The sequence below is a fragment of the Alosa sapidissima genome, chromosome 23 (assembly GCF_018492685.1).
Source record: "Alosa sapidissima isolate fAloSap1 chromosome 23, fAloSap1.pri, whole genome shotgun sequence".
Lineage (NCBI taxonomy): Eukaryota > Metazoa > Chordata > Actinopteri > Clupeiformes > Clupeidae > Alosa > Alosa sapidissima.
The window spans coordinates 15884523-15909639 of record NC_055979.1 but is presented as its reverse complement, the minus strand read 5'-3'; the positions used below and the strand labels follow the sequence as shown (position 1 = coordinate 15909639).

At 41.5% G+C, this 25117-nt stretch overlaps 1 protein-coding gene across 11 annotated transcripts in view; it reads right to left on the bottom strand.

The window, feature by feature from the left end:
• Window positions 1-13052: 13052 nt before the first annotated feature.
• The window catches only part of tns1a (tensin 1a), a 131605-nt gene continuing 119540 nt past the window's right edge, over window positions 13053-25117 (bottom strand). For 5 of the 11 annotated variants that reach the window (XM_042080608.1, XM_042080607.1, XM_042080613.1 and 2 more), the window contains 13 exons: window positions 24783-24809; window positions 23850-24021; window positions 22872-23533; window positions 22513-22602; window positions 22108-22236; window positions 21621-21716; window positions 21376-21453; window positions 20675-20746; window positions 20354-20425; window positions 19307-19475; window positions 16621-16689; window positions 16503-16532; window positions 13053-16279 (listed from right to left, as the gene is read on the bottom strand). In XM_042080608.1, coding sequence (XP_041936542.1) covers window positions 16138-16279; window positions 16503-16532; window positions 16621-16689; window positions 19307-19475; window positions 20354-20425; window positions 20675-20746; window positions 21376-21453; window positions 21621-21716; window positions 22108-22236; window positions 22513-22602; window positions 22872-23533; window positions 23850-24021; window positions 24783-24809 — 1808 coding nt within the window. In that variant the 3' untranslated portion in view covers window positions 13053-16137. The remainder of the gene's footprint in view (window positions 16280-16502; window positions 16533-16620; window positions 16690-19306; window positions 19476-20353; window positions 20426-20674; window positions 20747-21375; window positions 21454-21620; window positions 21717-22107; window positions 22237-22512; window positions 22603-22871; window positions 23534-23849; window positions 24022-24782; window positions 24810-25117) is intronic. The other 6 variants (XM_042080617.1, XM_042080610.1, XM_042080611.1 and 3 more) reach the window with 3 other exon arrangements.

The following is a 25117-nucleotide window of genomic DNA, read 5'->3' as shown; positions in this document are numbered from 1 at the left end:
ATAAAGCGGAACACTCTATATCATCATAAACGTCACGCAGCAACGGCTTATTTGCTCGCAGTGCCTGGCTAGCATGTGACAGACTCTTGCGCTGGGGCACATCAGAAGCCAAGGGGGTGGGAGTGGGGTGCAGAGAGGAGTGGGGGATAGAGGGCAGATGGGGTGGAGGAGAGGAACAAAGAGAATGAAAAGAGGGGAAAAAGATGTGTGGACGGAATTCCTGAAAAGATGAAACGCCGAGCCAACACCTCCAGCGAGTCTTCCTCTAGCATGAAAGGGTGGTGAGGGGGAGCAACCTTTTCCTGAGGCCATAGCGCTGCTCTTATGCAGCACATGACACCAACATGCAGTTTGATCTTACTCATTCGCTGAGTTTCTTTTGGCCATTTAAGAAGATCAAGGGGACAGCAGCTGTGCCCATGTCTAATGTGTTGTCATAAGAGCTGATCTTATGACTGCTTTTCCGTTATGATTTTATGGGAGTACATCATGGCACATTTAGGTCAATTACCAGTAAAAGACATCTGATGGTGGATCTGAGAAAGTCTAATGAGTTTCTTGGTGTTTTATGCCCCCAACTTAGCTTAGGGTTAGGGTTAGGATAAGGTGCTTTAAGTCGACGGTGGCAGCGCTGCCTGGAAGTCAACGTTGGGGGCATAAAACACCATCGAGCGTCTAATGATACCTTCATGACAGCGGTATAAGCATTGATCACGAGTGCACTGTGTCCGCTCTGTGAGCTGGGTGTGCGAGGTGTGTGAGGCTGTGTCGTGTCGTTCGTGGCTGGACTGAGAATAGCTCACAAGCACTGACGTGTGTCTCGCTAAGCTCCCCTCCGCCTCTTTCACAGCAGTCTGTGGATTTATGGGTTCACTGGACTTCACAGCCAAGGGGCTTGTGAAGGATTGAGCACTGAAGCACTGATGAGTATTGCACATGGACTTTCGGTCAGGCACACACACACACACACACACACACACACACACACACACACAAACACACAGACACACACACACACACATAATCACACACAATCACTCACAATCACACATGAAGACACACATGTACATCCACTTATACACTAATCAATGCACACATGCCCCTAAACATTTGCAGGTACGTGGACACACACATATACTGATACAGATACACATGGATGCACACACACACACACACACACCGAGAGAGAGAGAGAGAGAGAGAGAGAGAGAGAGAGTAATATGAAGAATGTGCTGGGGTGAGGGCACCATTTAAGGTGTGCATACCTGTGTCTCTCCCCCCCCTGCATCCAACAAGCCGGCTGTCAGCATATGACCTCTCCAGATGCTCACTGATCCAGTGGATCTCACAGCGTGATGGAGGAGGAGGAAGAGGAATTAAGGGTGCCTAATGCTGTGCATTAAACGCTAGGTTCTTACTCCTCAACCAGCTCCAAGTGGAGTGAAGGACTGCCGTTACTGTGGGTCTCTAAGGTGGCAGGCAAAACTTTGGCCACCCCTAGTTTCCTGATTTTAGACAAGAAGGCTTAGGGCCCTAATTGATGAGTAAGGCAAAGTGCAAATTCTACCAAAAAGTAAAGTTCTTGTGAATGAACTAGAGCTATCTATCATCTTGTATGTGGGAGCATTGAGCTGACTCATCAATGTTTGCTGATGTTTTCTCCAGGGTGTGTTATAATAGCAAATTGATTTAGCCTAGTTATTAAATTAGCTTTATTTAGACTTAAAACATTGCACTTTGTTCCTCATTCAAATTAGGACTCATAACATTATAGATGACAACTTTAATATTTTCAGTTTACTTTTTAATTTCCATCTTGTAAACATTGTAATTTCCATCTTGTAAACATTCAAAATCCACCAGTTTACATGTTCAAAAGCCAAAGGTTGGGACACCATGCATGGTAAGCACTTACGAGCACTCTCTTTGGCAAGCGTCAAAGTTTGTAGACGCATTTTGTAGCCTAAGAGTCTTTCAATCCTTTATAGGGGAATTTTCACCCATTCTTCCTTGCTAAACACTCTTGCCATAGTTCTGTAGAAGGGGGTCACTTGCGCTTCAGCCTGGTTGGTGCGTCTTCTTCAGAGTCAAACAATTACAGGTTTTGACTCTAAGGAAGACGCATGGGTGTCGAAACGTTAGTCGGTTTGCACTAGGCTAATACAAATCACTTAAAGCGTTGTGTGTTCCGTTCCTGCTCATTGGTTCTTGTTAGACCTTGGGTCTCCTCTTTTGACTCTATTCAGGTCTATCCGCAGCTGAGGCCATTGCAGAACATTCAGCTTGTGCTTCTTGATGTGGTCCATTGTGAATTTGAAGGTGTCTATAGGATAATTATCCAATTGTAGAAGCCATCCTCTTTTCACCTTCACTTTGTTTTTGAATTTGCTGATATTTAAGTCCATTCTTTCCCTCCACTGTTCTCTGTGCCTCTGCCTGCACACTCCACTGCAACACAAGCCAAAAGAATGATTGATCCACTCCACTGATGCTTCACAGTCGGAGAAGTGTTCATTTTTCTGAAATTCTGCACCCTCTCTCTCTCTACAAATATATTGCTTGCTCACCAGAAAGTTCTATTTCAGCCTCATCAATCCATAGGAATTGTTTTCTAAAATGCAAGCTTATGTAAATGATCCTTGGCAAAAATCTGATGCTTGAATGTTGTGGTGGGAGCACAGGAACATTTTTCTTTGGACAACTATTCCACCACAGTAGAATAGTACACCATCACTCTGGACTCTAAATCTTCCTGGAGGACGCATGCTGTCAGATGGTGGCTGGAGGTTTTCTTGACCTCCATACCTCAGCTTGATCTCCACTGGTCCTGTTACCATTTCCTATTGACATCACAGACTGAGAAAAGAGCTATAACCTGAGAATGACTAAGAGCTAGGCAGCTGTTTTAGAGGAGCTCATACCTGCTGATTTTTGGGAGAAGGTTTGAGTCTCTTGGAGTGCATGTGCAAGATCTTGTTTGAAATGTTGAAAAGAATGTTTCAATGTTTCAGTTCATTTCCTGCATCATTATTCACAGTAACATAATTTTTGAACAGAGGTGCCCAAACTTCAGCAGGCATGCACACGTTCGCACGCACATACACACACACCTGCAAACGCACACGCACACACTCAACGCACACACATACGCACACACAACACACACAGTCGTTGCTAGACCCTTCGATCCTTCGATTTTGGCAATAGTCAATAGTCAAATTCTTTCGATAGTCAAAGAATAGTTTAAAAAGTAGCATAATCATTAAGATCATAATAAAAAAGAAACCATAAAACACACAAGGTAAAATAATTTAAGGAATACTTAAAAAGACAAAATAAAAGACACAAGGTAGAACAATTTAAAGACAAATTCAGAATTTGTAAATCAGTACAGTTAGCAGAAGGCATCTGAGAAGAGTTTGGTCTTAAGTCTAGATTTAAAACTGTCTACAGTTGGGGCCATAGATATATACTGTATGGTTGGGGCCTTTTTGATGTCATCCGAAAGTTGATTCCAGAGCTGAACCACATCCAGTAGCAGCTACATGTAAAAGCTGCTTCACCATGTTTAGTTCTAACAGCAGGTTTTACTAACAGGTTGTTCTTCCTTTTGTATCACCTGAAGCTTTTTGATAGTCTTTTTAGGAAGGCCTGTGAAAAGCCCATTGCAGTAATCAACCCTGCTGGAGATAAAGGCACAAATGACTTTTTCTAAATCATGTTTTGACATCAGCCCTCTCTTTGGCAATGTTTTTCAGGTGGTAAAAAGCTGATTTAGTTGTTGCTTTCATGTGGCTGTTGAAATTGAGGTCACTGTCAATTAATTAGTGTTAATTTTATCACCTATTTTTAATTTAGTCTTAGTCTTAGTCTTGTGATGAAATGTCCTTTTTAGTCTTTGTCATATTTAGTCATTCAAATATCATTTTTGTTAGTCAAGTTTTAGTCGACTAAAAGTCTTGTCATTTTAGTCTAGTTTTAGTCAAAAGAAAACTAAAGGTATCTTAGTCTTAGTCAGTTTTAGTCAACACATTTTAGTCTTTTTTTATAACAAATTATTTCTGATTACCATTTGAGTCCAATAGTGTTTCACAGATCTCAATTTTCCAACAACATTGTGTGTCCACAGGGCTACTCGTCTGTTATAATTACTCATTCTGATTTTTTGTCAGTCAGTATGTTTACATGCACAGGTAAGTCGAGCTACAGTTATAGCTCGGCTGGGATTTGACCATAGACAGTAAAAGATTTGACTGGACCACTGTCATATTCGTAGACCAGTGTTTCTCAAAGTGTGGTCTGGGGATCATTGGTGGTCTGCAAGCTATCCCAAGTGGTCCGCGAGCAGACGTGGTAAAATATAATATAGATGAGTTGTTTGCAATATAACTTGTATGTAAATCCAAACAGTTCTGCAACACTGTCTATGTAAGATATGTCAATTTAAATCATACAGTATGAATCCTCTGACACAATAAGCAAAGTGCAAAGACAATAAGCAAGGTGGTTCAGTGAGTAGGCCTATTGTGTAAACTAATTATAGGCTACTGTTGAAGTAGGTCTAATCTTTTTTTTTTTTTTTTTTAGCTAGGGTTAGTTACAGTAAGTGGTCCTGAAACTGAAAAAGTTTGAGAAACACTGTTGTAGGCTAAACTATTAATGTTTTACTCCGCCTCGCTAGATGGCGATATGCGCCCAAACACAACACATTCCCCAAACAGACTCTCCATCTTAGCCATAGCTAACTTGCTAGCAAACTTTCCATATTAGCTTACTTGCTAGCAAACATTGCATCATCAGTCTAACTAGATGAATAGTTGACATTAGGGGAGACCGGGGCTGGTTGGAACACTTTTCACTCTCGGTTATATTTCTCCGTCTTACAATGCGTTGAAATGGTAAAATTGTGATTAACTGAAAGCTTGGGATCTCAGCTACAAAATGTATACATTCAATGTCAACAAATGATCCCTTGTTTTGAGTTATTTATGATTAAAGTGGTGTTGTGCACGTGTGCCAACCTGCCCCATGCACGGGGTTGGTTGGCACATGTAGTCGGGGTTGGTTGGAACACCTATGTTCTTTGCAGTACTCCTTTTGGTTTTGTTTGAAGTGCTTATCTATATCACTGCCTGTAGGGCTTTGCTGATGTCTTTCCTGTGTGTTTTTCTTCAGTAGGGCCCACCGTCAAGATCAATTTGCTCCCTACCGATTTTTTTTAACTTCAAATGTTTAAAAATGTCTGAAATGCTTCCAAATGTAAAACTATGTTCAGTAATTACAATAACAATGTTAAAATAAAGTTTGATGATGTTTTTATGCATAAAATACAAAGTTTATAGATTTGTCACAAAATAGCCATAGCGAATGTATGTGCCAACCAACCCCAAAATCAGTGTGCCAACCTGCCCCGCCCACATTAGGTCAAACTTTTTTGCACAAATGCTGTTAGCCTGCTAATATCAGTCACCTCAGGTTTTCAAATTTCATTTTAAATTATAGATGAGTCCCCTAGCAATCAATCAATCATTATAATCAATCTTTTTTTTATATCCCTAACTATTACCCTTCTAGGATGTATTTAGTGGGAGGTGCATATTCTAAGTTTTGACACTACAAAATTAAAAAGTTGTTCTCACCTAAAGAGTTAATGACCTAGAGACCAGTTACATATGTGAGTTTACGCTACTCAATAAGGCCGTCAGTTTAGTGTTGGAATTTTGTTGCAGCTCCCTCTAGTAGCCTGGATATTAACAGTGTTTCAACCTTCCCCTGTTCCAACCAGCCCTGGTCTCCCCTACATGCTGAACATTTTCGTATGGACATTCTGGGGGATATTAATTTGTATGAGAGAAGCTTCAACTTCTGGGTATGTAGCATTGTGGCATAAAGCTTAGGTAGTTAGCTTGCTAACTCTGGCAGAAATCTCCAGTGTTCTTGTTCCATGTAGTTTCGTGTTGCAGCCACAGGGTTGCAGCAGCAGCACGTAGACTAGCCTCCAGGAAAGCTGTTACGTATAAACTCATTCGGAATATTTTGAAAACATAACAGCTAGATATTCTGTCTTCTCATTTTGTAGACGAACATGAAGGGAGATTTTATCTTAGTTTTTATTTCATGCAAAACATTTTAGTCTCGTCTTTTTTCGTCAACAATAATGCATCTTAAGATAGTCTTAGTCAGTGTTTCAGGACATTACTGCCGTCTCGTCATCGTCTCGTCTTAGTCATGAAAAAAAAGGTCGTTGACGAACATATTTCCTCTCGTCTCGTCTGACGAAATTAACACTACAATTAATACACCAAGATTAATTTATTAATACACACTCCTCCTTTTTACCAAATGTAATTACCGGTGCTTCAGTTTTTTCTTTGTTCAGCTGAAGAAAAATTTGAGACATCCAGTTGTTGATTTGGTCAATACACTGACAAAGAGATTCAAGGGGACCATAGTGATTTCTACCGTCTATGTCTATCGTCTAAGTGCACTCCACATCTACCCCATTGATGGAGACAGGGGTCAAAACAGGCTTTTCCCTCCGAAAGTTCACATTCAGCTGCAGATGATTCAGGCTGCACTACTCAACAAACTTGTCCATTCTGTCTCCTGTTGTCTATCAATACATCCTATGATAGTTGAGTCATCAGAAAACTTCTGGAGGTGGCATGTCTCAGAGTTATACCTGAAGTCAGATGTGTGCAGGGAGAACAAGAAGGGAGAGAGGACTGTCCCCTGGGGGGCACCTGTGCTACTCAAAACTGTCTCTGACAGACTTTTCTCTAGCCTCACATACTGTACTGAGGTTTGTTGGTCATGTAGTCTGTTATCCAAGTCACAAATGGGGCGTCCACCTGCATGCATCTTAGTTTGTCCTCCAGCACTGAAGGCTTTATTTAAATGCACTGGAGAAGTAAAAAAAAACATGACTCTCAGAGTGCTCCCAGCCTTGTCAAGATGGGAGAAGGCTCGGTGTAGCAGGTATATGATGGCATCCTCCACTCCAATGTGTTCCTGATAGACAAACTGCAGGGGGTCCAAGGCTGATCTGACCAGGGGTCTGAGGTGTGAGAGGAGCTACTGGCCTGTAGTCATTTACTGTAGCACCTTGGGATGCCCCTTCTTAGGCAGAGGGACCAGGCATGATGTTTTCCACAGTTGGAACCATTCCTAGATTCAAGCTCAGATTAAAGATGCTTTGAAATATTCCAGAGTTGTTCAGCACACCTCTTGAGCACCCCCACACTCACCCCATCAGGGCCTGCTGCTTTCCTTAACTGAAGTCCCTCCAGTTGCCTTTAAAATCAATCAAATTATAGTGGGAGCATATAGAGGTTGAATAATAGTGGTCCCAAGATCGAGCCCTGGGGAACACCACAGGTCAAGGACGTTGGTGTTGAGGTACAGTTGCCGATGGCAACATCTTGTAGAGATGATTTGAGCTAGTTGATAACTATACCTGTAAATCCAACCCAGTGTTCTAATTTGTGTAGTAATATGTTCAAATGCTGCACTAAGGTCCAGTAGCACTAGGACTGATGTTTTGTCTGCATCTGTATTGAGGCATATGCCATTTAAAACCTAAATAAGAGCTGTTAGTTGATTAAAGACTAGTTTTTTACCAATAAAAGGTCCATTGGATATGGGCCTGTAATTGTTTAGCATGGAGGCATCCAGGTTATTCTTCTCCAGAAGGGTCTTTACAGCAGCTGTTTTCAGGGAGTTAGGAAAATTGCCAGACAGCAATGATACATTTACAATGTGATGGACATCTGCTGCTATAAGTGCCGCAATACAGTTTTGAAAAAATTGGTAGGCAGAGTATCTAAGCAACATGTGGAAGAGCTGAGATTCTCTACCATTTTTCAATCGTTTTGTAGTCTATCAAGCTGAACTCTGATATGAAGTTAAGTTTCCTTCCCTTTGTAGCTGGAAGTTTCAGATGTTGAGTTAGTAATCGAGAAGATATGCTGAGTCATATTTTGTAAATTTTACCTTTGAAAAAAGAACTCATTGCATATATTACTTGAGAGAAGTTCAGGTGCTAATTGTGGGGGATTTGTTAACTTCTCAACGGTTGAAAATAGTACTGTATGAGTATTATTACTTCTACTGATAATGTTAGAAAAGAAAGACTGTCTTGCTTTGCATATTTCAGAGTTATATGTGCGGAGCATCTCTTTATATATTTCATAGTGGATCTGAAGTTTGTATTCGCGCCATTTTCTTTGGGTCTTCCTACACTCTCTTTTTAGGATGCTTACCGCTGAATTTTGCTTCCATGGTGCTTTCTATTTGTCCTTAACTTTCTTGAATTTTGGGGATGGGGATGGGAGATTAGGAGGGTTTGGGTGGCCTGGGGAGTTTGATTGCAGGGTTGCCAACTTTGGTGTTTGGCTGGAGTGAGATTTTGTGAAGTCATAGTGCGTGTGCATAATATATAATATATATATATATAATATATAATAATATAATCCCTGATTTATGTTTTTTAAAAAAACCTAATAGAATGGAAAAGTTTCTTCAAAATGTACAATTAAATTATTGATTGCACTTGAAAACAAGACCAGTGTTTTAACCCTGTGGCATGGAAGGATTATGAGCCACTGGGCCCACTGGGCACAGACATGAAAGGGGCCACCTGAAAAAGGTATTAGCTCAGTAGAAAAAATTGAAAAATAACCCCTTAAATGATGACTTCTGGCGAGGTTTGTGGAAAGAAATGGACAGATTGAGACTTATGAATGTGTGTATGAGTGTACGTATGTATCAGGATAAATGGAAATAGCCTAAAATATTTTTTTCCACCTACCATTGTGGCTGGTGGATTCCAAAGTCTACCAGCCACTAGATACAGTATGAACATTTGATGAAAAATCATGACCAAAATGATCACGGTTATTGGTATTATTGCAATATGATTAAAATGTGCTGACTTTTTTTCTAAACCTACCATCAATGTTGGACAGAACTCATAACTGGCCTGCCCTTCATGCCCAGTAGCAACCAATCTAAAGGTCAACAGAACAGCTATAGTGTCATAAAAGTGGTGTGGCTCCTTTAAGACCCAATCCACTGGTGTGAGTTCTGGAGCCATCCAACTTTATCTAACTCTATCCTACATCATCTGATTTTAATATTATGTATAGGCTATATTTAACATTTAACATTTATTTTCTATTTGGCCTGTTATGAAATTATGCATTGACCAATATAAGACACTTAAATACATGCATGCTTAGCATTTTGTGAAAACAAATCATTATGGCTACATCGACAAACTTTTAGCCATGAGCTGTATATCCTCTGATTTTAATATTTACACATATGTAGGTATTTAAGCACAGCTCAGTTTTAAGACACTTAAAGCCCAAAATTGGAGACCATATAGAAATTTGCTACCATTCCAAAACCGGATTAGGCTACTCTGGAACGGCTTATTGTACAGGGGATTGCATTTACACCTTTGTGTTCGGTAAGGTCTGCTGTTTATTCTGGTTTACGGTTTGTCATGTATGGAACGAAAAGTTTGTGAGATATTCCTCCTATATGAATTGAAATGAGCGCAGAGCTATAGTAGCCTAATATGATTATTTCTTGAAAGTTAATTTTCTCGCGAACCGTTTATCGCAGCAAATAGCGGCTATAGCACCTTATAAAAGATGAGAAAACGTTATTTCATGTGATGTCTGTGAGGCTACTTCGCGAGTAGTTCCTAGAGAAGAATGGGCGGCCACACAAATGTCGGTCTGCCTCATGTCTAAATAGCAGCGTGTTCCGTGAAGGTGTCGTGGACCGGATTAAAATAGCCTAGTCAGCGAATCAACAATCAGAGAAAACTGCGCTGAGAACATTGTAGGCGGATATTAGACCTACCTGCTGTTGGTCTAGACATACGTATGCCTTAAACTCGTATCCTGTCATTTAGAAACAATGCTGTGGTCTAGTTCATCAACAAAAAATGAACGGATTGCAAAAAAAAGAATGGATTTGGCGTGACATTTCTTGAGTGTGCGTGAGAGCGTGAGATTGGTGCTGAAAGCGTGAGTGTCACGCCAGATGCGTGAGAGTTGGCAACCCTGTCTGATTGGGTGGGGAGGTGATTGGGTGTGGATGGTGATGGGAAATCAAGAAGGATGGGGTTGAATATTGATCCAGAGTCTCCATTTGACTGCTGAGATCCTGTGGAGTTTGTTGCAGATGCCTATGTTGATTCCAGTTAGACACAAACACTATAGTAGATGGACATCAGAAAATTGCAAAAACAAGGAAGCAATGAGAACAGATGACGCAGTAGGACTTGGTTGTAGTCCGTGGGAAACAAATGACCAACTGTAGATAACCTGCCTACAGGTCTGGCAAAATGTCAGAATAATTAGGTTATACATTTGGAGAGACTTAGTTGATTTATAGTTGACTTGATTTTTTTGCATTCAGAATGACCTTTGTGCCTAAAAACATGATGAAACTGTTTATGGTGATATGTGAAAATAAGTATTGTGATACAGATTGATTGATTGATCTCAACAGTACTTTGTACCTTCAATGTAGTTGTTGCTGTTTTAGCAGCAGCAGTATGGCATAGTAAGTTGCAAGGGAGGGGGAGTACATTACATAGCCATTACATAGCCACATTATATATCTTAGCAGATTACCGGTATATAGCGTAGCACATTCCATGTATGCAGGACACATTCAAGACTAAAAAAGTGTGATTTGAGTTTGTGTGTGTGTGTGTGGTGGGGGGCTGTGCTGTGCCCCCAGTAGAATGGAGCTTTGGGTCTGACAATGCTCCTGCTTCCAAATAATGAGGTCCAAACTTGGATTACTGAAGTGCTTGGTGACTTGCTTGTCCTGTTTGTGGTTAGATGTCCCTACCCACTGAGGAGTGCTTTTCTGGTAGCAGTGGCTGTTATGGCTTCCTTTCCAGAGAAATGGCCTGTTCTTTGGAAGCAGAAGTTCCGAGATAATTCCCCTGGTCTTACGGAATGTAACATAGCTTGCACAAATGTCTCTCATTAACTATGTAAACACAGTACTTTAATTGATGTATTTAATTTTGCAGGGCATTATGCATCTTTTCTGAATATCCATTGCAAGTCTTTTCTGAATATACACTTCACATTAATGATGTCTATGATATCTCCCTAAAAGTTGGGACACCAAATTGTAGATGTTTAAGTGAGCACAACAAGAGTTTCACTTGATTGCTGGACATTGTCAAATGCAGGGCAAAAATGATGCCGACGCCAGTTGAGTGACTGGGTTCAGCACGGTTAAATCACACAGAGAATCCTCAATTTGAAAATGTGATCTAATAAAGTGTGATATGATAAAATGTTATCTTGTAATTAATCGTCTCTCCATGTTTTAACGGTAAGGAGTGATAACTAAAAACTGAAAAGACTAGTAACACTAACTAACTTCATACCTCACAAACTCAAACTTCTATCCATCAACAATAGGAAGTGGGGGAAAAATTGTTGTTCGAGCAAAAACCTCCCCATATATGCAGGCAGGAGAAAGGGAGAGAAAGAAAAAGAAAGAGATACTAAGTGAGTGAGAGTGAGCAAGATAGAGAAGAGAGAGAGAGAGAGAGGGAGGTGTGGATACGCGGTCATCTCTGGCGGCACAATCTCACAAGCCCTCTCTCTTTCTGAGAACAAGAGATGCCTGAGAAGGCCGGCGAAAAGCAGTGACATCACCTGATATTGGAGAGGTCACCTGATCTCTGATAAGACAGGTCCGTCCAGTCGGGTAGGAACAGAGCCAGAGGATAGATTACCTCATTCCAGGTTAGAGCCTTTCCCCGAAAATGGTACAAAAGACAGATTAAAACCTCTCTCCAATATACAGCTTATACAAAGAGTAGACGTTTTAAACAGTGGAAAAACACTGAATTCTAGTTCACTTACTTCTTTGAAGTATCATGTGAGAGATGAACTGATTGCTAGGCATGTTGCAAACTCCTTTTTATGCTTAGGGAAATTTGGACAGCACTGCCCTCTAGTGGTCAGTAGATGTACTAAAAAAAATTAGGATCATGATGCCTTGTCCTGTGTGGTTGCTCATGTTCATGGCCAGTGCTTGATACCAAAGATCCTTAAGAACGCTTTATCAACTGTCTCTGTTGATGCTTTTACGTGATTTAAAAGGAATGAAAACAGTTTCTTAGAAGACACCTCTGATGAGGGGGATCTTATCAGAAACTCTGATACAGAAATTTCCTGGGGTGCGTTTCCCAAAACCATAGTTGCTAACCTGTTAGCAACTTTGTTGGTTGGCAATGGGAAATTGCATTGCAACCAACAAAGTTGCTATGGTTTTGGGAAACGTGCCCCTGGGTAGTAGCGACATTGTGTATAAACCGCAGGGCAGTGTTTTGCAAGTGTTATGCATATAAAAAAAAAAAAAATATATATATATACTGTATTTGCAGTGCCAAATAGCCCAATGAATCAGAATCAGATCGTAATGAATCATAAGGAAAATAAATACATTCCCCTGTAGCCTATACACCCTACCCTTGTGTATTAACCTCATGACTGAAGAAATGTAGCTAAATCAGGTTTCTCGGCCAAGTATACTTGCATATACAAGGAAATTGGTCTCTGCATTTATCCCATCTGTGAATTAGTGAACACACAGTGGGGTGAAGCACACACTAAACCAGAGCAGTGAACTGCCTTGCTACAGCGGCGCTCAGGGAGCAGTGAGGGGTTAGGTGCCTTGCTCAAGGGCACTTCAGCCTTTCCTACTGGTCGGGGATCGAACTGGCAACCCTCCGGTTACAGGCCTGAAGCCCTAAACAGTAGGCCACAACTGCCCATGACTGAAGGTATAGTAATTTAGAGAACCTTTCAAAGTTCTGTATTAGCACTTCCTCCCATCTAGAACCTAGCACGATTCTCTGTGCGATCAAGCCTTGCAAACCATGGTCCAGTTTCATATACCAATAATAATTCATGAACATATGAATATGTCTAAACAATTCCAGAAGCATGTCACCTGGGCGTGTGTGGAGATTTAGTTTACAAACAACACCATTTTTAATGTAACTGGTTTGTATTGCTTTAATGTTTTTTTTTTTTTCTCCTCAGGAACAAAGCCATTGCATTATAACACAAATAAACATAAAATAAAATAAAAACACATAAATCCCACAGAAGCTCTGTACAGCCTTAGTAGTACATTCACACATTCAAACCCCAGACTTCATCTTCGCAAAGCCAACTCACTGACTTCAGGCAAACATCCGAGGAAAATGTCCGCCGGGTCGCCTGCGAGTCTAGAGCATTCTGGGTAACACTGATGACACCAAAGCACTGGGCCTGACTATGGGGAAGACCAACCGGTGAGTGAAAAAAACACAAACAAAACATAATTTAAAAACAGAAATAAATACATACTTTTATGTTACACAAAGGACAGTCAGTATCATTTGTTATCTTGTGTTCGCTTTGAGGTCTTGTTACATGAAAAAGGCGAAGAAACTGCATATATGTGTACAGCTATAGTGGTTTTGAATGGAGTATGGTGCTTAATAGCGGCATGATCTACAACAAAGGTTCTTGGCAGCCATGACACCTGCTCTTCCCCTAATAATAACGAGATATTATTCAACCGTTTCCAATACTGAATCCCAACAACAGAAGCTATGTAAGAACTGCACCGACATCTGTTGTAGCTTGTCCTTAGAAAAGTCATGAGGACATGTTTAGATTCTGGTTTAACTTAACTAGGGTGGCACTGGCAGTCTGTAAGTGCTATACAATTATAAAGATGGGGTAGCCTACGCTGTGGATCTTCTGAGTTTGCCTCTTTGGCAAACACATTTGTGTGCCTTCCTCTTGACATTCTTGATGGGCAAATTAGTGTCTGTAGCTGGCAGACTTCTAGTTCCATCTCCATCACACACACAACTGACAGACAGCGTTATCATCCTGCAACGGCACAAACTGATGGATTACAAATAAAAAAATGCATAAAAACAAAAATAAAAACATTGTGTTTTTTTTTATACATGAATGTCTTCCCCTCACACACCTCAAACACCTCAACATGAGACAAAATGGAGCAGTGGCCACACGCAAAACAAAGTGACTCTCAGCTGGACACACAAGATGTCTTTTTTCACTCATGACTTTTAACTCTTAACCAAAATAATTTCCCCCCCATGTAGTCTCAGATGTTTTGAATGTTGACTATACAATATCTTGTCATTTCAATATACTGCATGAATAACCCAAAAGCAAGAGAGAGCAACAAAAATAAATATTTTCATTAAAGTCACCTTTTTATAGTAATACATATGTAGTCATCATTATTTATAGTCATGTTTATCTTTTTTCAATAGCTTATGAAGATTGGGCTTTGTGTATTGTTTTTTCTTTATGTTGTCTTCTTTTTTTAAGCCACGCTCTCACACAGTGAATAAAAGAAGTGTGGTAATGGGCAGTGTGAACAGAAAGCAACTCTGTTTTTTCTTGAAAGAAAAGGTAGACATTGCCTAATGTGTATTTGGCTGAAATAAAACTCCACTCGGGAGAGGAAATGATGTGTGTGTGTGTTAGTATGTGTGTGTGTGTGTGTGTGTGTGTGTGTTAGTATGTGTGTGTGTGTGTGACAAAGATAAAGACAGAGCATAGCGAACTTCAACAAGATGTAAGACCCTTTTTTTGAAGTAAAAAAGAAAAGAAAAGAAAAACCTGAAGGTAGCATCACATGCAGTTGAAGTCTCTAGCGATCAGTGTCGCCATAGCAATTTTTCTTCTTTTTTTGTTTCTTTCCTACAGCAGGGGAAAGGGGTGATCTGCGTTCAGAGGATAGTGGGGGGCTGGGGGGTAAAGTTCATTGAGTCAGGTTGAAGGGTAAAGGTTAAAGGTTAAAGGAGCTACTTTTGCACTACGGCATGCGGGGGCATCGCTGTTGGTCCATCCAGGCGATGAATTGTTCACCCCTCCAGTGTCCAGTGTGGGTCATTATAGGGAGATGTGCACATTTCTGTGTGTGTACAGTAATTGTGTGTATGTGTGTGAGTGTGTGTGTGTGTGTGTGTGTGTGTGTGTGTGTCTGTGTGTGTGTCTGTGTGTGTATGAGGTGACCTGTAGAACATCTCTCTCCTGCTTTACAGGCTCTGTGCATGAGCTGAGACTTGTATCCTCACCTGCATCCTGATACAGTGCAGTCACACACATTTTGCATCTACAGGCCAGAGCAGCCGATCCACAATCCTCTCCACCCCAACAGTTCCCCCTCTTTCTGAGTTTGACTAGTTGAGCCTGGGGCCTGGGTGACATTATTGCTGATGTTGGACCACAGTGTTTTTCAATTTTTTTCCTGATATGCAGTTTGGTCAACTGAACTGGTGTCTGTGTGTGTAGGTGTTGTGATCGGTAGACCTGGTAGCATCCTACAATCTCGAGTCCACCAGTGTCTACAAAGAGAGCAGTCTTGACCAACAACGAAGGGTTAGAGAAGCAGCTAAGGACCATTTGCAAGCGAACATGCATATCGTCACTGAATACTTTTTCTTTTTTTTTCAATGTTCTTTTTGAAAGAAGAAGTCACAGAGACAGACAAAAAAATCTTTTTTTTTTGTCCAGAGGGATTTTGTACTTTTTTGACAGTCTGGTTAAAAGTAAAATTCCTTTACAAAACAAAATGGAATACATTGTCCAATAATGGCATACTTGTTCTGAACACTACCTTTGGTTGTTCTATCTGAAAAATGATTCTTTGTTGCTTTTTTGTTTCTTCACTTGTCTTTCTTTTAAAACTCATTAATTCCTAAATTCTCTTCAAGTCTGGATGAACCACTGGGAGAAGTATTCTCCCCTTCCTCTTCCAGAAAAACCTCTGAGCTCTCCTGCACGTGCATAGACTCCATCCTGAATGTTCTCCTACTTCACTGAAGGAAAAATCAACACCTTGAAAACTTAAAGAAAAAAAAAATAAAATAAAGTCAACAGTTTTACTCAACTCCTCCTTCCCATCTCTTCGAAAGAAGGACGGGGGCGGGGAGACCTTTATGAAAAAATATATCCACACAAAAAGGGCATGAAAAAACGTGTCTTTGTGGGAGGAAAAAAAGAACACACGCAGTTTAGAGAAAAAACAAAATGTCTGCCAGGGCAGTCTTCACTGTTTGGGGTTGCCGAGCATGACCTTGGAGACAAAACTGACAATGGCACTGGCCGGCTGGTCTGGCTCCAATTCGGCAAACAGGTGACTGACGTTGTCTGTTGTGCTTCCTTGTTTCCGGGCCACAAATCCAAACAACCTGAATACACATTAAGACAGTCAAAACAACAAAGATGGTGATTATCTTTCGGGTAAAACTTATTTAAAACTCGACCTCAATCACACAAAAATAACAAAAAGGATAATGATATTGATTATTACTATTTTGTATTAAATCATAATAAATTCAATACATTTTGTGGCATCTAAAGGCATAAATGTCAAAATGTTGCAAATGTTACAAGAATTTGTAATGCACGTACTTAGCCGCTCCACCCTCTGTCTTGTTCCACCTGCAAAGACATAACCATCCATTTAGAAGCATGCAAATTTAAAGCCAGACTTCTAAAAATGCCTAGAGATATGCCAGCTAGCACTTACTTTCTGTCCTGCGGGTCAAGGTTACAGTAGGTGACGGTGTTGATGGGATAGTGGCGCCGGAAGAAGATTCTGGAAGACAGACTTGTGTATGAGAACACATACTATAATAAGAGACTAAATATCAACAGAGGTGCTGCTTCTTTCCATGGTCAAATGCATGCTTTAAAAGCACACATTTGACAGTGAAGAATGCAGTTTTTGGTGGGGATGTTAAAACTCTTTAATGAGGCTGGCACCCTCTTCAAGAAGCTATCAAGCTAATTTCAAGCTAAAGTCCAGCTTTTCAAATCATTGCCAGAGGGATATTTCAATCCACCCAGAGTGACCTTATGAGTGGTGTCAAAGCAACCTCAGCATTTATTTATCTTTTATGTAATCCCAGGTCCCATTAATTGTTTCAATAGGCCTACAGTACATTTGACCATTCTAGCAGATGCTTTCATTGGAAGGGACTAAGAGTAAAGCTAAGGCATACTGTATATTCTACTGTTACTTCCTTGAATCTGAACCCATAGCATTGATGTTATGCCAGCTGTCTCCTGTGGTGATGTGTCCTCAGAGAAAGTGTAATAATCAGCGATTTTCTTATGGGGGAGAGCAAGCCCCAAATCTGAGCAGTTTTCCCATCAACAGTCAGTTAGACACTGCCCCAGTGCCTGTTTGCTGGTTGTGAGTCAATAGATTCTTGCTAATTGCATTATGAGCTGTAGGTGGCGCCAGAAGAGACAGATCTTTTTTTATTTTTTTATTTACCTGCTTCATGTACTGTCAGAGCACGATGACTAAAGAAATAGAACAAGTTATTTTTGGAGAAGTTTCTGACGACTGAAAGGTGAATGAGTCAGTAGCCTACCCTAATCTCAACTGTCTGCATTGGTTTGGTAGATGGATGGATGGATGGAGCTGACATCTCACCAATGCTACAAGTTTAACCTTCTGATCGTTTGAAAAGCAGCCTCATCCTTAACAGATGCCCGTTTTCACAGGCGTATGAACCACTGTCAGCCACTTCACAGCACTATCATAAAGCAGAAGAGCTTGACCAATTGGAGAATACGCTCACTGCCATGCACAACTGACAGACTGAGGAAGTCATTTGTCCCCAGGGCCATACAACTCTTCAATGCTTCACTTAAAGGAATAGGAGAGTTAGACTTCTCTGCATAGTCTATCTGCCTCCACACCTCCCTCTACACTTATACTTCCGTGACCTCTGACTGTTCACTAGCCCACTGTGTTACTGCTTACACTGTCTACACTGTTTACTGGCTATTATTAGCCCTTATTCCACTGCTTGGTTGAATTTCCCATTGTCCTACGTAATTTAGAACGACCATTAACCGTATGTTATTTGCACACCTATGAAGTAGATCTATTTTTTTGGCCGTATCACACTTGTATATTAATTCGCCGAACTAGTTGTGAAGTTTAAATGAACCATCACGTTGCATCCGAGCTGTAAAATGCAGACGTTCAGAACATAGTAACATTGTAGCATATGACGGAGGTGGCTTTTAGCTAGATGGATGACAGCAGGCTAAGTGAATAACGATGTTTCAAAGCTAAAGTTCATCAGAATCTTGGGATATGCCCTCTTGACAACGGGAGAGATAGAACTAATGACTGGCCTTTGGCCGTAGCAACCACGACCGTGCATTCATTTCTGTGAACAGACCACCGTGTCGTCCATTATCCCTTACATATCCCCTCCCTCCATCTCCCAGTCTGGACTGTGCTCTAACATCACATCATACTTGACCAATGGCTGATACCCTATTACTGCAAAGCTATCCTTGCACTGCTGCTATAATTATTATATTACAATGTTTACATTTTTCTCCATTTTGTCCATATAATTATACTATAACTGGGTAACGCTTTAGAATAACATGTGCTTATTAGGTATTAACAGTGCATAATAAGCAGTTAACAATTCATTACTAACAATTAGTTAACTGTTGTTATCGTTTAATAACATTAACTAACTATTAACATGCAGCTTGTAAGTGTTAATAAGCAGCCTTTTAAGTTACTTACAAGCATATTTGTTAACAGTTGTAAGTTTTAACAAGCAGCTTGTTAATACTTGTTAATGGTGTATAAGACAAAGAGGTGGATAACTAATATGCTTAACTAATAACTGTTATTATGCTTACATTTTTCTATTATATTGTCCATATTTAATACTGGCCTCTTATATTGTCCATATTTATTGCTGGTCGCTAGACTTTAACCCTGCACTGTTGCACTGTTGAACTGTTGGACTTATTTGCACTACCACCATGACACACACCTTACTGAGCACCTTACCACGGCATATTGTCAGTCCCTGCCCTATCACTGCAAGTACCTCATGCTTATACATTACATTACATTCATGTGGATCATGTATGCTTATACAGTACAGTACATTCATGTGGATCCTTGTTTTAGTATCTTTAGTGTCTTTTACTGTTCATTTTAGTCATGTGGATTTATTTTTTTATCATCCTGTTTATATTGTTGTGTGTGGTGTCATAAGCTACTGGGACTTTGAATTTCCCCTAGGGGATCAATAAAGTATGTACTGTATGTATGTGTGTGTGTGTGTGTGTATCTATCTATCTATCTATCTATCTATATACTGTATCTATCATGCCCCTTAAATTAGTAGTTATTAAAGCTTCTGCTAAATGCAGGGACATACTTCCTCTGATTGTCGGTGAGGGTGATGCCCTGGGTGGACACCTTGAAGTGGACGACAGTGGCACTGGGCAGTGGCTGGGCCGCCAGCGTCTCGCTGATGGCTTTGGCAATGGCCTGGGGGCCTGTCAGGGACTCCATCTCCACCGAGTTAATATACAGAACATTGCATGCTGGGTAAAAAGAAAGAAGAAAAAAACAGATCTTGAAAAACAGAATGAAACAAACAGCCTAAATACTACACAGAAACAGTTCAGTTAGGCGGGCATCACAACGTCAAGCTGCAGGTGTATTATTGTTCTCTATGGTTCGGCAGCGGAACAGTGGCAAAGCTGGTGTAACACTAGCATTGAGCAAGCTGAGCATTGAACTTTGTTCAACTTTCAAAGCGCAACGCGTGTGTATTCAATTGTCAGTTAAGGCAAACCGTTTGTGTTACGATAGAAAAGAGATAGAACTTATTATGGTCTGAGCGTTGCGTTACGCTTGCCGCTGCCACTTGCCACTGGCTAATGTGATCCCCGCCTTAGAGCACATTTAGCCACATAGCGTATATATTTATCACAAACTCATTCCAAAGGCACAAAGCACACTGTAAAAAGGTCAGCGTTAGAGGAGATTATTTAGAGTCCAGTGTTTTGGCTGTTGCTAATTCATGGTGATGAAACCTCAAATTTGTTATTGAAAATTGAACTTGTTGCACACTGCGCCAAAAGTATTAGTCACACTCTTGTGAGTGTACGCAAACTGATTGCTAGCATGCTTTCAATGCCATGCCTATTGACAACACATATCGAGGCCCTCTCAAGAAAAACAAAACAAAAACAAGAACAAAAGGGGTTGGGGAGTTTGTTTCTTGTAAGTACTCTGAAATGCTGTGATGCGACTGATGCAGTGAGTTGAGGGTGTGGGGCAAGAGCTGGACCGTGAATAGCTGTTCACAAAAGGGATCATGCACAACTGCATCATGAGTTAGGCTTCATTTGTGGGTCTAACTGAAGGCCCAACTGAAGAGCAAAAAGCCTGGCAAACATTGTAGCACTGTAGTTACCCTGTGACTCATCAGGAACCTTCGGCCCTACGGTGACATAAGAGGGACAAACTGTCAGGGGACCGACAGGGGCTAGGCAAGGTGCACATGTGGGGGAGAAGAAGTCACAGGAGGGAATAGATCACGCGAGAGAACAAAATCATCTGCAGTCAAATTGGTTGACAGAAAAAGAAAAAATTACCTTCCATCTCTTTCAATCACCTCTCCTTTCTTAAACAAGACACCATTTATGTAACCACCCTTTTCCTGTTATTATTTTGTGAAGCTAAGGTGGCAACTGATATGGAGAGGGGGAGCTATAACCGGAAGGTTCCGGCTTACCTGCACCCTGCTTCAGTAGGTCAATGGTGGAGCTTGTTGGGGTGGCTAACTCAATGGCTTCCTCATTCGGGTCTGACGAAGGAATCACATTAATTGATCGATTGATTGATTGATTAACTTTACTGATCCCCAGAGGGGAAACTAGTATGCTACCCTGGGGCGCGTTAGATAGATAGATAGATAGATAGATAGATAGATACTGTACGTTATAGTGTTTCCCAAAACCATAGTTGCTAACTAAGTTAGCAACTTTGTTGGTTGCATTGCAATTTCCCATTGCCAACCAACTAAGATGCTAACAGGTTAGCAACTATGGTTTTGGGAAAACCGCCCCAGGTAAACATACAGCAACAGGACAGCAACAAGACAATGACAAGTACAGTACAGTACATTGTAAAACATACATATCAGGTGGTCAATAGCCATACACATTCTAGGACTGAAGATACAATCTCTAATTAGATTTATTAAAAAATAATAACTAGATAAAAGACAAATAACCTCGCATCTGTTCTCACACTCAAAAACAGAAAGAAGTACAGTTGTTAACATTTTTGAATCTGTTTTAAAATTTGAAGTTGACAGAATAAAATAAATGGATCAGTATTTAATTTGATTTAAACTGCATTAGTACTCGTGTTCATGATGACTGGACTGTGAAAGGACCATGGAGAGAGCAGTGGCCAGTGAAGATGTCTTACCTCGGGTTGGGATCATTAGCTTGCATGGGAGAGCCAGGGGTGTCATGGAGTGCTGGTACACCAATGCAGAGAGACAGCCTGTCAATTAGAACACACACACACACACACACACACACACACACACACACACACACACACACACACACACACACACACGAAGAACAGTAAGATGAAGGAGGACCACCACACACTGTTGGACAATATAGAGTAATGAATGTGGGCGTTAATGAGGATCAGGAGCTCACCAAAGTAGGGCTCGTTGGGACAGCCCTTCAGCCTCACACCCTTAGCACTAGTCTCAATCAGGAAGTGACGAACCAGCTCGTTAGTGATGTCTCCCACTGATAAATAAGAACAAAATTATTTAACATTACTATGCTCCAAAATGAGCTGATATACTGTAATTGTATTCCATTTAATCAGTTCAGTTTTTCAGGTCTTTTTCTTTTCATTTCAATACATGTGTTAGTTCAATTCAATGCAAGTTTTTTTTAGGTTTATCTTATCAAGATAAGTCTTCTTTCCATGATAGTCCACAGACTGGCCCATGGCCCATGCCTTTAGTCTCATGTGTATGGGGTGGTGGTAACGTAGTGGCTAAGGAGCTGGGCTAGCATGCAGTAGCCTGAAAAGTTGTGCACTTAACCCGACTTGCTCTGGGGAAAATGGCCCTTGTAATATAATTGATACAAGACGCTTTAGATAAAAGCACCTGCTAAATGCAAATGTTACCTTTCTTGTTCTGTTGCACAGTGGGTGGAGGTGAGGCCACCTTCATGGCCAGGCCGTAGGCCCCCTTGAAGGAGTGGCTGTCTCGGATAACAAACGCCCCAGGCTCTCTGTCCTTCAGCACGCAGATAGCTGGAGGATAGTATCGTGTTAGACCAGGCCATTAAAGTTGTTTGCAAATATCTATCTATCTATCTATCTATCTATCTATCTATCTATCTATCTATTTCCCCCTACTCTATGCTAATGCTATGATGTATTTTGTCCTTATGAAATATTACGTCTATTTAGAGTTATCACTAGAGGAGGCACAGTGCATGTACATGAAGTCAAAACATTAGTGCTGCTGAGCATCATTACTATAAGGAGACATGGTCTCTTGGATACCCATGTTAGGCAAGCTCTTACCTTGCTCCCGGGAGATCTCTGGCTTGTACCAGAACTTGGATGTGTCCTGCACAAACTTTACGTTGAGCTTGATGTCTGGTGGTCCATCAGCTGGAAAAAACAAGTACAACAGTATTTCATGATCCGGTCCAGCATATCTCTTCTCAAAGATAAAATGAAACTACAATCACCACAATATATATTTTTTACATTTTGCCAGTATGGTATATTTGTCAAAATTGGAGAATAGAGAAGTTTTTTTTTTATTTTTATATTTCAGAAATACATTAAATGTCATAAAATGATAAATGAATTGTCCAACATCCACTATACCATTTTCACACTCATATATCACAATCGCATCATTATCGCTCCCTCACCATAGATGGAGACAATGGCAGGTTCAGACGTTGCGTGCGGGGGCATGACGGGCGTGCTGGCACCGCTGGGCCCTGGCGAGGACATCTTCCTGTTCATGGAGCCCTCAGTTGGGGTGGCACTGGGCCTCTTATCGGGCAGCAGGGGCTGGGAGCCTGGCTCCGCGCCATACAGGTGACCTCCAGAGGCGCCGGACTGGCGCCCGCCGGGCCTCTCGTCGGGGCTGGCCTGCCTGCTGGGCCTCCTCTCCGGACTCAGGCTTCCGGCGCTGCCCGGGCTCTGAGTGTGGCGGCCCATCGTGGGGCTCTGGGGCACCGCTTTGGTGGCACCCATGTGGCGCGCGGGCACAGGGCTGTTGGGGTCGCCGCCATTGGCTGGGGGGACCCGGTGCCCGGTGACTGGGCTCTGATTGGCTAGCCGGCGCTGGAGGACGGGGCTGGGGGCGGTGTTGGTGGCAACGGTGCGGTGGAGCGTGTTGGGGCTGCCCGGCACACGATGGACGCCCATGATGTTGACCGTGGCCGTTTCAGGATCCAGGTAGCCCAGCGGGTCGGGGTAAAAGTGGGGGTGCGTGAGCTCGGTGGTGTTGGGCGGGTAGCCCACGTTGGACACAGGGACAGGGGGACTGGCCACTCGCATGGAGCCGTCAGGATGTGAGAAGTGTCTGGACAGGAGAGAGAACAAGTACAGAATGTAGATGAAAGACCTTAAAATCGTGGGAAAAACACTGCTTTTAATGGGTAAAGGATGATGTTATGAAATGGTCAGTCCAAACCTGCATGTGTATTACTGTAACATAATGATGATGTCAGTCATCTTTGGACATAAATCACGCCCACACACATACAGTACATGCACGCACACACACACACACACACACACACACACACACACACACACACACACACACACACACACACACACACACACACACATACACGCACGCGCACGCACACACATACAGACCCTCAAATACTCACCCCTCAGGGTGGTGGCTGGTGCCAAGGGGTGAGAGCGGGGGGTTGATGCCGTGGGCAGGGGGTGCCGCCCTCTCCATAGCTTCAGACGGGTACAGGGGGTGCTGGTGGCTAGGGGACATGCCGAGACCCCTCCCTCCAACGTGTGCCACGGGCCCAATGTAGCCTCGCGGCTCTGCAGAAAAATGAACCAAACGTGTGAATGCAGGTGAAAAACAAACAAACAATACTGTAACAAACACGGCAACCTTGAAGTCGAGATAGAGGACAACAAAGAGAGTACATGTAAATATCTGAAAAGTAAATCAACGGTGAATAAATGATTATGCAATCACAGAAAAATGAGTTTCTTTGATAACCTGAAAGTGGTATGGGGTAAACACTCCTTCCAAATAAAAATGTGTAAAAGTTAGCTACTTTTAGAAACTTATAGCAGAGGTGGAAACAAGTCAGTCATGTGAGGATATTAGTGACAAAGAGGACTACACTTCTTAAAAAAAAACAGATACAACTAACTATTTTGCATAATACAGTTGTAAATTAACATTACACATCATATTGGAACACTGACATTACATACTTATACTTTTCAGTGTTTTTGCTAGTATTTATAAAAAATTATAAACACACAAGGCTTCAATTCATACATAGGACAGGGGAAATAAATAAAAATAATCTTACAGTAATCTACAATATGTCAAAACATATCAGGCCTACACTTTTTTGGTTCCATGATAACAGTAATACCTCATGGCACCATGGAATCTCATTGGCATAATATAGTAAAAACAGATTGGACCAAAACAAGGGGTAAGATGAGTGCCAAGAACGGGTAGGGGATGAGCACAGCACAGCACAGCACAGGGTCAAATGAGTTGGGTTGGGTGGCCGGGATGATCTTTAGAGTGCCAGGGGTTATCTGAGACAGACCCTTACCTTCCATTTCATCACTAGAGTCAGAATCTGACGGCAGGAAAAGACCGAGAAAATAGAAAGGGAAAAAAAGAGAGGAATGAGACAGAGGTTGTTGGTGAGAAAGGGGGAGAAGAGAGAGAGAGAGAGAGAGAGAGAGAGAGAGAGAGAGAGAGAGAGAGAGAGAGAAGAAGAGAAGAGTAGAGAGAAGAAGAGAAGAGTAGAGAGATTGAGTATGAAGCCAGTCAAAGATTCAAAGTTACACAGGATCAGGATGGGTTGAGTAAGAGCCAAAAGCAGCATGGACGCATAATGGAGGAGACAGTTTTCCTTTACCAAACCGTGTATGCCCTTCTGAT